The sequence below is a fragment of the Embiotoca jacksoni genome, unplaced genomic scaffold (assembly GCF_022577435.1).
Source record: "Embiotoca jacksoni isolate LCO1_2020_lvr unplaced genomic scaffold, fEmbJac1.0.p SCAF_9, whole genome shotgun sequence".
NCBI lineage: Eukaryota > Metazoa > Chordata > Actinopteri > Embiotocidae > Embiotoca > Embiotoca jacksoni.
Genome location: NW_027185447.1, coordinates 10,517,912 through 10,530,106, shown reverse-complemented (window position 1 = coordinate 10,530,106; position 12,195 = coordinate 10,517,912). Strand labels below are relative to the sequence as shown.

The 12,195-nt window shown below is 38.9% G+C and overlaps 1 protein-coding gene across 1 annotated transcript; it reads left to right on the top strand.

The window, feature by feature from the left end:
- The first annotated feature begins 7,439 nt into the window (after positions 1 to 7,439).
- On the top strand, positions 7,440 to 11,648 carry tmem9 (transmembrane protein 9). Its single transcript, XM_069141009.1, has 6 exons — positions 7,440 to 7,540; positions 7,713 to 7,871; positions 8,937 to 9,028; positions 9,228 to 9,336; positions 9,949 to 10,080; positions 10,178 to 11,648. The coding sequence occupies exons 2-6, from the start codon at positions 7,779 to 7,781 to the stop codon at positions 10,316 to 10,318; spliced, it is 567 nt and encodes a 188-aa protein (XP_068997110.1). The 5' UTR covers positions 7,440 to 7,540; positions 7,713 to 7,778; the 3' UTR covers positions 10,319 to 11,648.
- The last annotated feature ends 547 nt before the right edge of the window (positions 11,649 to 12,195 follow it).

Genomic DNA, 12,195 nt, shown 5'->3' with positions numbered 1-12,195 from the left:
AGACTACAAGTTCAAAAGTACAAAATAATTTCGAGGTGAGGAGTTTAAAAGAAGTGAGCTTACTATACTTTTGTAACCTGCTCCTTAGATACACTTGAGGCTAGCACCTCGAGGTAGCCTATACAATCATAACGGACATCTAGATCTCTGACCAAAATGTTGGCAGTGAAATTGCACCAGGTTTTAACAAAGAAGAAGAATGTGTGGAATAAAAAAGATGACATTTTTCCTAATTTTGAGATATTTTTCTCCAGGATTTTGACCATTTTCTGAATACAATGGAAGTAGGAGCCTCATACAGTATGTAAGCTTTTTTTCAATCATGTGCTTGGTTTGTATGGGCATTGGCACTTGGGTGATGGGTGCGTCATTATGGTTGTGTATTCTGTGTTTAGAAGTAATTGCACTTACCTGTTCACCTGACTGGCCTTTTGATTATACATTTTTTGTTGAACACATTTTGCCGTTGGATTGAACCATTTGTTTTATTTGTGCCGATGCCTTGTCTTTGCACCGACGCATAGAAACAACTGTTAGGTGAAATTGGTTGTGATATAAAAAGCAAAAGGTGAGTAAACAGTCTCATAAGTGCAGCAGGATCTTTTGGTCTGTCATCAGTTTTTTGCTTAGTCTGTTGCAGCATATTGTTTTACTAGTTACCCAAAATAAGTGAGGTGAGTAGAATCTTTGTTTGTGAAAAATGTAATTGAAAAAAATTCAGCAGCCTTATCTCTGTTACTCGTGATCAGCCACAGACCTCAATAGGCTCACAAAAACTGTTTCTTCAATACAAAAGCTAATGAAAAATATTAACGGTGAGGTAGTTGGATCAATGAGGGCAGCATCTCTGAAAAGACACATCGCTGATCAATTTTGTTTCTGTTTTGTTTTTTTATGCTATCAGCACCCCCAACAAAATTCAATCCACCTCCATTGTACTGGTGTGAAGGCAGAAATCTAAAAGATGAATATAGAAAATCTTGGAAAAATTTAACAAAAAGTATGTGCATGGCTATAAACCCAATGTGTAATCTTTTAAAGTTTGTGAACCAAACCTTTAACCTCCGTCTGTAATTTCACATTCTGAACATCCCTTATTTTCTTCCTGGCAGAGGTCCTATTCCTCCATCCTCACCTTTCTTACCTCTCAGTCAGCCTCCTTTACTCCCCTCTGTCTATCCCTGTCTCCGTTTCAGGGCCACTCAACTCAAGCTTGCTCCACATGTGTGCCGAGATTAGAGGGAAAATGTGGGGCTCTATTGATTTCTGAAGCTGTGAGATGACAAGTTTGGATTCAGATCAGCCTGTTTACTTCTGAGTTCTTGCAAGCCCCAAAACAATAGGGAATCAGAGAAAAAAACAAAACATTATTTTTTTCCCTTTGAAGAAGATGGCTACCTGTTATTGTGCCATGCTCCATGTATACAATAATTTTTACTCTATATCCTTTATGTTTCAAGAATAGTTTTGTTTCAGTTTGTGTTTGTGAAAATGCCAGGGGCAGTCCATTGTGGCACACCACTGAGCTGCCAGGTCAGATTGCAGCAAATGCCGAAACAGAGGAAGCTTAGTCACAGTGGCATTTGGTGAAGGAGGCCCCTGCGGATGAAATCCATCATGCCTGCAGACGTGGCCTGCAGCTGGGGCAGGTAGAGCACAGCCTGCCACAACAAGGGACTCACTAGAGATGAAGTAAGGGGGTGACACTAATGAGATCCCTGCAACTCAACACCAACCCATTAAGAAAAAGCTTTCATATCAAGTAAAGACCTTCATCCCCACCACCAGACAACACAAACCAAAAGTGGGGTCCCTTTCCAAAGGATTAGAGTTGACAACATTTTCTGATCTGTCATTGCATAGCCAGACAAACCCCCCGACTCTGTGTGACTTTTGTTCACTTGGCTTCCTCCCTCTTAAGCTTTAAGGCAGCTGACACAGAAAAAAATGTCACATATCATTTCTATGGGTCCATTTTGCCAAGACACATTTGGACAACAAAAAAAAAAAACAGGACACACCTGTTTTGCTCACTGACTGGATCAGCCAGGTGCTAGCATTTTTGTACTTAAGGATTCTATGCATCACTGGGTGTCTAAATCAGTCTGGGGGTCGGTGTCACTTAAATGTGGACATTAATGGCTGACAGTCTATTGACTGGCCTGTCAAGCCTTGTTAAACCAGCTGGCAGCTTTTCCAAGACCAAAGCCCACATTGCATCCTTCTGTACCAACAACAAACTTCCTTCCTCCCCTGCAGCTATTTATCTACCTTTCAATTCATGTCACCTTTCATTTCTTGCTATTGTCTTCAGCTGTCGTCTCGCCTGACCCCTTGGTCTCCCCTGAAATATGCACGTGGATTTCTGGCAGCTTGCTGTTATTTTTTTTCCAACAAATTGTATGATCGGTCTATGAAGCTCCCTTTGAAGTTTTCCTGCATCTCGCTAAACATCTTGGGCAACATCAAAGACCTTACGTTACAAGGGGCCAGAGTTCAAGTGAGAGCCGCAACAATTCAAGCACCATCTCTCCTTTTCCCTTTTCCCCCCTCTTCTTCAGGGGTTCTTGTATCTCTGCAGCGCTGCTTAGGAGAGGAATAGCGAGCGGCGGTTGGGGGTGGTGGGGGGGTGGAGACAGCTTCTCTTCCCGCGTTTGTGTCCATCATGTGTCATGGCTGCTCTTCGCTTTCATGTTCTGTCTGGCTGAGTCTCCTGCTCCAGCAGTCTCTGTTTCCTGGCTGAAAATCTGTGTCCCTCGGAGGCAGGAGACGCTCTCGTCTCTGCATCCATTTCAGCTCAGCTCAGTGTAGCTGGGCTCTGCTCTCACCTTGCTGACACCAGCTCCTCTGCAGACACCTTTCCCCTGCACGGGCTCAGCTGGCTGATAGGCAGCTGTCCGTACGGATAAAGCAGAACAGGACACACACTGTACTCTGAGACACCATCACTGCTTCTAACACCTCTTTGGTTTAGACTCTTCTCCTGGAAGCCTCTCACGCTACACCTCCAGCAAAGAATCTGATATTAGGCAATATTTTTCTGTTTTTACTGAGGTTTGATCAAAGAACACAAGGGTTATATTTTTAAGCATCTAGTACTTTAATTCTTGTTTGATTTTTTTTTTTTACTCCAACATGTTCGAAATATACACAAAAGATCCTTTTCACTAGTTTAAGTTGTTGCTTTTTGCTCATGTGGAGTAAATTTACTTGTCGCATTTCAAGTGTGTTTAATTGTTGAGCCGAATACAGATGACTTTGACTGAAACAGTTGAGAAGTAGTCCTTGTTTGATTACCATGGGAAAGGAAAATTCAGTCGCAAGGGCCCAAAACAAGCCAGAGGCTGATGAAGACAAATGTGCAAACACATGTTGGCAGAATTGCTTTTTGGTTGAGCGTGATCGGCTACGCTCAGGAGGGCGGAACCAGGAGTTGTGATTTATAGTTTTGTGCTGTCCCTGGACCACCACTGTCTGCTACCTCCCACGACTGTAATTACCACCTGTATCTATTAGAATAGTCCTGCTGCCCACCATGCATCACCTGAGAGGAGAGGAGAGGAGAGGAGAGGAGAGGAGAGGAGAGGAGAGGAGAGGAGAGGAGAGGAGAGGAGAGGAGAGGAGATATCTCCAAGAGATTGTCTTGTTATTCAAACAGTGTTCTCTCCAATATCATGATACAGAGGATGAGTGGAAAGCAAAAAGACACTGCAGATAATGTGATAAAGGTCAAAAAGAAACACGCTGAAAGGTTGAGGGGTGTAGTGAAAATGTGAGATTAAGGACAGAAACCAATATCCTCCTACAGGTGGTCGTGTATGGCAGTTTTTTGGGATGCAATTGCCCACATTAAAACGTGGCCACACAGCATATATCTACAATCATATAAAGCTCTTCAGCCCCTTCGTAGGCTAATCAGTGATGCCACAAACCTGCCATTATTTAATTTAAACCACATCTCGGTTGTTGCTTTGTGCTTTTTATGTAGGGTCACCTGTGGGTTTCACAATATATTTAGTCTTGTTTTACATGACATGTCCCACATCGTATCTGCATACTCGACTGAAGTCTGCTGGTCAGGATTCAGTTTGCTTTGCCTTGGGCCTTACAGCATCTCCTAGTGGGCAAACTGCTGGCTGCTTTCAGGTCCCTGGAAAATTAATGCTTTGAATAATTTGATTAAGTCAATACCCTCAGACACCTTGACAAATAAGAGAACTTGACACCTTGTGATGTTGTTTATAAGGTGAATTTCTCTGCAGTGTTTGCATTATGGATAATGTTGCTTAGCTGTTTTATAGTCAGGGTGTGTGCATACGAGTTGACTTCTCAGAGACTTAGTCAAAATATGACAAATATTATCAATTAGGTATTTCCAGTTTAGTACAAATAAAGTATTTTACATAAGATAACTAGATTTTTTTTATCTATCCATATATTGATTTAACAAAGTCTACCTGAGAAGGGACTGAATCCCCTTTTCTTTTTCCTGAGAACTCTAGACTGATAATGAGGCCTGGCACTGAGCTCTGGTCAGTGTCATTTATGCTGTAATTGGCCTAAGGGTGTAAAGGGCAGTCATGCATCAGAGAGAAGACAGAGAACTAAGTGGCTTACAATGACAGAAGTGAAGAAACCAAATATACTGTGGGTATAGAGCTTGCACAAATCACCACCTAAAGAGAGTCTATAAGCCGAATTATGACACACAGACAGTAATGGTTCCACAAATACATAAATACATGCAGTACTTGATTAGTTGATTTATTCATTTATTAAGGAGATATTGTCATGTCTTACAAGAAAAATGCATTTTCACTGATAATGCAATGATGTTAAAAACACACTTTCAGCATTCAGCGCTCACATTCACAAGAAAAACTAAAATATAACTCCTTAAAGTATCACAGATCTAATTTGGATGTGACTTCAAAGAGTAACTTTCAGAAGAGATCAGCATTATATTGTCAAAAGAGCTAAAAAAGTTTTTATTTTTAAATTGTTATTGTTTAAGCTTTTACATGAACAATATGAGCTTATTAGTGGTTCTAAAATAAGTAATCTATTTTAATGTCAAAGCTACAAAAGAATGCATATAATTTTCAGGTTTTTTAAACCCTGTTCACCAGTGCAATCATGGCTACAAGATGTGATAACAAAAATCCCTCTCCTGAACTCGGCACACATTTGGTGAGCCATTAAAAACACAATCTCTAATCATGCCAAAGTATTGATGTTTTCTCTCAAGATACACATTTCCTCACGCCCTGTTTTCTTATTGTGAAAATAATCTGGCTCTAAATTGCCTGTGTTTGTGTCTCACATGAGTAGCTTCTCACTTATGCTCCCTTCCACTGTTTACTTATCCAAATAGCTTACACACAGTGCAGCCAACAAATATCTTATAGACCTACACTGAATCTGTTCACATCCTTTGTAAATCCCAAATCTTCATAATATAAAAATAATAAACAAGTCCTCTGCTGTTGTTTTAAATGGTTGAATCAAGGGTCACACGAATGATTGAGGTTACACAGAGGCTGGTGTTGTGTTGTTCACGCTGATATTATAGCTCATTAGAGAAATAACCACGGTCTCAATTGATCTGTGTGACCACAAGCTCAAGTGGTTCAGGCTGAATTTGTGAGTCATTGATTTCTATGGCTTATTAAAGGTATGAGTATCTTACTATACAGCGAGATGTGAGAGCAGGATTACCAGGAAATAGAGGTATTGATTGGGTCAAGAAGCTGAGGCTTGCATTTCAAATTCCAACAGGAAGACAGGATTTGACAAAAGAACACTGTTGACTTAAAGATATGAGAAAATATTCTGATGAGTCACTTCTGTTGGATTGTTTATTCAGTAAACAGCAGTGATGCAGATCTGGGCACAGTGCATGCAGCCTCAGTGATCCCTTACTTTCACACTTTAAATAAATTCATGTACGTTGTATAACTACTAACTTTTATAAGTACCTGTAGCAACTATATTCAGTGTTGAGAGTGTATGTAATAAGTCTAAAAAAAAAAGCCTACACAATGTATATCTCAGCACATTTCAGCACTCTTCATGTTTTAATTGCAGGTGTAGGTTAGGTTAGGTTAGGTTAGGTAGTTACTTTATTAATCCCTGAGGGGAAATTTTTTTCGCTACAGCAGCATACAGGAAGCAATAGATAATAATAGAATAATAGAAAGCAATAAAATAGCAGTAAAATAGCAGTAAAATATTAAATATAAAATATAAAATGCACAGCATATACAGTACAGTATATATCTGTATATATTATATACAAACAACCAAGAACACAGACAAATGTGACAGGTGTACTAAACTGTGAGATTTTAGAACTTTACAGAACATTAGTTTTTGTCATTTTTTTAAGGTTTTCAAAAGTGTAAAGCCTTCTAAGTCTGGCCACTGCACCCTAATAGTGATTTTCATAATAAATAGACATCAGTGGAATTGTGTTCATTTGCAGAATTAAAGGGAATTAGTTTCCAACAGTGGGCCTGGTCTGTTTCTGTCAAAGTAGCATAATAAAACTATAAAAAGGCACAAAAAAGTTAGCCCCAGTGACCTAAAAACAAAGGATTAGAGGCTGCTTTCTAAGTGACTGTCTGGTAATGTATAACTCAGGCAGTTTTATAAAATGTATGTAATGCTGTTTTGTTGACAGTTTCATAACTAAGGGTAAGTTTTTTTTAATGGTAAATGGTCTGTACTTGTATAGTGCTTTATCACCTTTTTGTCTCAAAGTGCTTTAACATGGTTTTCCCATTCACACACTAATGAGACAGATCACCATGCAAGGTGCATGCCATCAGCAACACATTCACACACCAGAGCAACTTAGGGTTCAGTGTCTTGCTCAAGAACACTTAGGCATATGGACAGGAGGAGCTGGGGATTGAACCACCAACCTTCTGATTAGTATGCAACCCACTCTACCATCTGAGCAACAGCCTCCCTACAATACAGCCCCCCCCCCCCCCCCCCCCAATAAAGTGCAGAATACTTTTGTGTAATTTCCTTTTTTTGTTTATTTATACAGTGTATTTTCTTTATTTAAATTGCTCCGCTTCCTTTTCTAATTGTCTTTCTTTGTGTTTGTTTTTTACAAAGCTGACTGTAAGAGAGATGCACAATAATCCCAATGTACCTTTACCGTGTGGTACCTGTGCAAATGGCAATAAATCTTGTGAATCTTGCTGCTGCAAGTTTATTCAAACCAGTTAGTGAGCACAGTAATACAACTGATCAAGATGGCTGAAACGCTTGAATGTTGTTTAGAAAACAAATGGTCTGGTCCAACTTTTTATTCAAAAAGCGACATAAAATAGTGTTTATTGCGGCGTTTTTGTTTTGTTTTTTTGTCCAGAGGGTGGCGCTGTCGCTGCACGTTTCACGTTAAATCTCCTGTGTGACGTCACCCCGGAATGCGGAAAACGAGCTCTTTCGGCAAACGCTACGACTGAATGTTTAGCTTCGTCCTGAATGCGCAGCAGAAACAAACCCTTCAGTCACCACTTTCAGCGTGAGTTCACTGCGTTGTTTGATGCGGGTTTTGTTTTTGTTTTTTGTTTTTTTGTCAGGACGTTTGTTTTAGCTCCCGTGTTACTGCTTTAGTGTGATATTTGTGTCGTTGTTTTCCTTGTTAGCTTCCTGCTACATCTCATAACCCTGGCTGCCTTGTTGTGTTTTGGCAGAGGCTCCGGTGGTGATCCGACAGCCGTCGTGCAGATAAGTCTTTCCCGAGGAGGTGGGGTGGGGAAATGTCGCCTGGCATGGACGGATCTTTTGTGCGTGTTGTCGCCGCAGTAGTGACCCTGTTCCTGCTGGACGCTGCTGTTTTTGTACAGGCCAAGGTACAAACCTGCTGATGCACACCGGATCGCTATAGTGACACGACCGATATGTTTTTGTCATTACTTTACTTTTACTTGAGGCATTTGTAACAAACTAAATGCCGTTCATTAAAGAGGCACTTTTTTTTTTTTTTTTTTTTTTTTTTTTTTTAAATGATGTTGTATAAGTGTTGAAAGAGTTTCATCAGTTATTGTTATTTTGTTGATCTAAGGACCCTCGGTTACCTTTCCATGCGTGTGTTTATTCAGTGTAACGCACTTATATTAAAACCTTGTAAATCTTAACGTGTGTAACATTTTGTGTCGATAAGTATATAATAATTGGTTAATAATCAGCGAAAAGCAGAGACAGTTTTCGTCACAGTTGTCCTGTATGCCGACCAAAACAAAAACACCAGCATTGGTCTGACTCTCCCACAAATCAAACGTTTATTAGTTTTTTTTTCTGCTTAATGATTAACTGGATAAAATCTCTCAGGTGTCTTATAGGATGTCTGTTTGACTCATTTGTGTGATTTTACGGTCTGCCATCTCATGTCATGTAAAACTACATTCAATATGTTTGTCCCTTTCAAGCTGGAATAATTGGAACTTTTCATTTATATTTATATACTATAGCTATAAACAACAATTATTTTCATTATTGATTATTTTCTCAATAAATAGATGAGCTGTTTGGTCTTTAAAATGTTGCATAATGGTAAAAACAAATGTTATGCTAGTGTTTTCCAAAGCTCAAGATTTTAGCCTTAAATTACTTGTTTTGTTCACAACCAAAACATATTGAGGTTCTTTATTTTCATGGAGTACCAAAGAATAAAATATTCACATTTAAGAATCAGAGGATTTTAGCACATTTTTAGATTAAAAAAAAAAAAAAAAAGACTTAAATCAAAGAATTGACTATCAAAATAGTTGGTGAAATATGTGTTTTGTTGTTACAGCTTTAATTTATATGTATGTGATTGTTTGTACAACTCAGTTTTACTAATAAAGGAGAGGTGAGGTTAATTTTGTGGGGAAAAAACAGTTTTTTGACCAAGTTTTCTTCTCTGACTATTACAGAACTTTGAAGATGTTCGCTGCAAGTGCATCTGCCCGCCATACAGAAACATCACTGGCCACATCTACAACAGAAATGTTTCCCAGAAAGATTGGTAGGAAAACTCAGATTTTCAGTCACTACACACTAATGTTGTTTTTGTTTCACAAAGCAACAATATTAAAGTTACACGTGATTTTTTTTTTTTTTTTTTTTTTTTTTTTTTTTTTTTTTTTTTGAATGCTTTATTCCACTGTGCTGGCGTATCTGTCGGCTGTGTAGAAAAAGGACCAACATCATGATGTGTTTTACAGTAACTGCCTCCATGTGGTGGAGCCCATGCCGGTTCCTGGCTATGATGTAGAGGCTTACTGTCTGTTGTGTGAGTGCAAGTATGAAGAGCGAAGCAGCAACACCATCAAGGTACCGCTGGCTTTTTTGTGTTGTGGCACCACATCTCATTTACTCTTTAATCTTTAATGACACAAAGAAAGAGAAGCATTTCAGTTTGATTGTGAGGTCACATGATCATTCAAAGCATCCGGAAGTCTGTTTAGTTTGTCTTTGTCATCAGTTGTAAGAAAAGTGTGAAATAGTGTCAGTGTTTACAGAGAGCTTATGTAACATTCACTATCCTGGCAGACGTCAGCCAGAAGAAAATTAAGTGGGACTTTGTATAAAGTTTTTGATATCTAATATGTAATGTGAATGATGTCCAAGAAATTGGTTTATGTCCAGCAAACAAGTGATCGTAAAAAAATATAGGATATCAATTGGCTTTAAAAGGGAAAGTAAATGTAAGTATTAGTCTTAAGTTGACTTTATATCCACTTGTTAAGTTTACATTGAAGTTAGTTGGATTTACGGAATTTTGAGAAGTTGTTCCAATTTAAAAGTGAAATAAACTTTTTCGCTCTTAAGTGTAATACAGAAAATGAAATTGAAATGAACAATTATGTTGAAACAAGCAGGAAACTGTGTTGTTGGACATTGGTTCTGGCATGATAATGAAGCTACTCTTACTCAATGTCACAGGTAACCATCATCATTTACCTGTCTGTCGTGGGCGCACTGCTGCTCTACATGCTCTTTCTGCTATTGGTCGATCCTCTTATCCGCAAACATGACCCCTACATTCAGCCACTGCACAATGAGGAGGACTCTGAGGTAACCATTCAAACTCGTGTACACACTTCATTAATTCATTTAATTTCAGCAGAATGTGAAGTTTTTGATTTCAAAGGTTCTTGGTTTGTGTGTCCAGGAGATGCGTCCGCAGGCGGACAGTAGTCAGGCCAGAGGAAACACGGTGCTGGAGCGGGTCGAGGGAGCTCAACAGCGCTGGAAGAAGCAGGTCCAGGAGCAGCGCAAGACTGTTTTTGACCGCCACAAGATGCTAAGTTAAACCCTGCGGCTGACCTCAAACCAGGTTTAGAGTAGGTAACCTCCCTGGGCTCAGCGCCTCTACACTGTCACCAGCTGCACTATTACACAAGCACTATTGTCACGGCTGTGCACTGCACTCGCTCAATTACTATTTCCTCACCAAAAGCATTTAAACACACCGATCTAACAAGCAGACATTTAATAATTATTCATTTACCATATATCACAACTTAGGCTAGGTTGCAGTTGTGAAAGAAGCCGCATGTTTTTCCGCTCTTATCGTCTCAATCATTTTCAGCAAATTGCAATGCAATAGATTTGGAATGTTTTATTAAGGTAAGAACCTTTTTTTTTTTTTTTATCCATCTCAGAAAGGCTGTGAATAGCTTTTAAGCTTCCTCGTGGTCATTTGTAAACAGCTACTTGAGCAGTTTTTCTTGTACATAACCTAAGTAAGGATGAGCTAGACAGCAGTACACTGTCTTTACTAATGCTAGGTATTGCATATTTCCTAGTTTAACTCCAATAATTTAGTAGTATATACATTTGGGCATATTTAAGGTCATTTGCACTCGTAGTACGATTAAATTATTGTTAATTTTGGGCTTTGTAATTTAACATTTTTGCCACTGCTACCTTCAAGACAGCCCCAGTCTGTGCCTTCTTCTGTCTCTCTCTTTGTGTGGGTGGAAGTGTTTCAACAAACTCAAGTATAAAATCTGACTGTTAAATGTTGGCAAGTCACAGCTTGCAAAACATGGCAGATGGTAATTCTATCAAGACATTTTGGCAGATATCATCTATTACACCACTAACAGTTGTGTGTTTATATCTTGAATTTACCAGTGGAGCCTGTTTGGAAAAAGGATTTGTTGGTTGGTGTAACATACTTTCCATTCAAAGAGAGAAATGGAGAACGGGGCATTTCACAGAGCTTTAAAGCCTCCTCAGATCAATCTGCCACAGGAGAACGTCCTAAATCGGTAAAGCTGCTGATAATTCGGTTTGGTGTGGCAGAATCAGGATGCCTCATGGCTTTGAAGGGCCCCTGTGTGCATCATTATGTGTCAGCGAATTCCCTTTCGCGTCCTGAAGCTGCCTGCCAAGGAATTTTTAATACGACAAAGAAAAGGCACACTTTACCTCATGCACAATGTGAACTGCTGAATTTATTTGTTATTAGTGATTTGTTTATCACTAAGGTCATTTTGATTGATTTATTAAGTATTGTTTCATATCACTGCTATCAGTATTTTGTATGTATTTTAAGTTCCATCCTCTTTGGAGTACTTTACTGCCCGTGTTCATGCATTTAGCTCGATGTGAAATTAAAAAAAAAATACACTGGGTGATAGATTTTTGTTCATTCCTCCCGACGTTCGCGAATGTCTTTCTCCTTTGGTTGTGGCACACTTTTACCTGTTTGTTTCGCCTGTAGTCGTCAGCACTAGAGGACGACAAAGTACACAACATGTGGGTCATCTGTTCGCACAGCACTTCGAAAAAAGCACTTCTTTACCATTACATTAAGTCTCACATTTTAGGTGGTGTTCAGCTTTCAGCAATTACCTGTGATGTGCTGTCAGTTTGAAAAAAGTACACATTTTTAATACGTAAAACTTCATGTTGCACTGCTTTGACTCATTTTTTTCAAGGCTTGAGGATAAGTCGGTGGTTTGACTTTCATTTAAATTGTCCGATGATGAACATTTGAACATTTTTTTTAACAACTTTTGTGGTCAAAATAAATGAATAGGAACAAATCTACCTAAAATTATTTAAATATTTAGGAGTACAAAAAGGTGTTGTTGTTTTTGTAACAGTTTGTATCACTGAAGATCAGTTTGATTAAGTTTTGTGCTTGCATTTTCTTGTTTATAACCTACATCATTAAAC

Bases quoted from the DNA above. Each gene is read 5' to 3' on its own strand.
- tmem9 (XM_069141009.1), top strand. From the start codon at position 7,779: ATGTCGCCTGGCATGGACGGATCTTTTGTGCGTGTTGTCGCCGCAGTA. The intron at 7,872-8,936 runs GTACAAACCTGC...TGACTATTACAG, and splicing joins CTGTTTTTGTACAGGCCAAG to AACTTTGAAGATGTTCGCTG. The intron at 9,337-9,948 runs GTACCGCTGGCT...TCAATGTCACAG, and splicing joins GAAGCAGCAACACCATCAAG to GTAACCATCATCATTTACCT.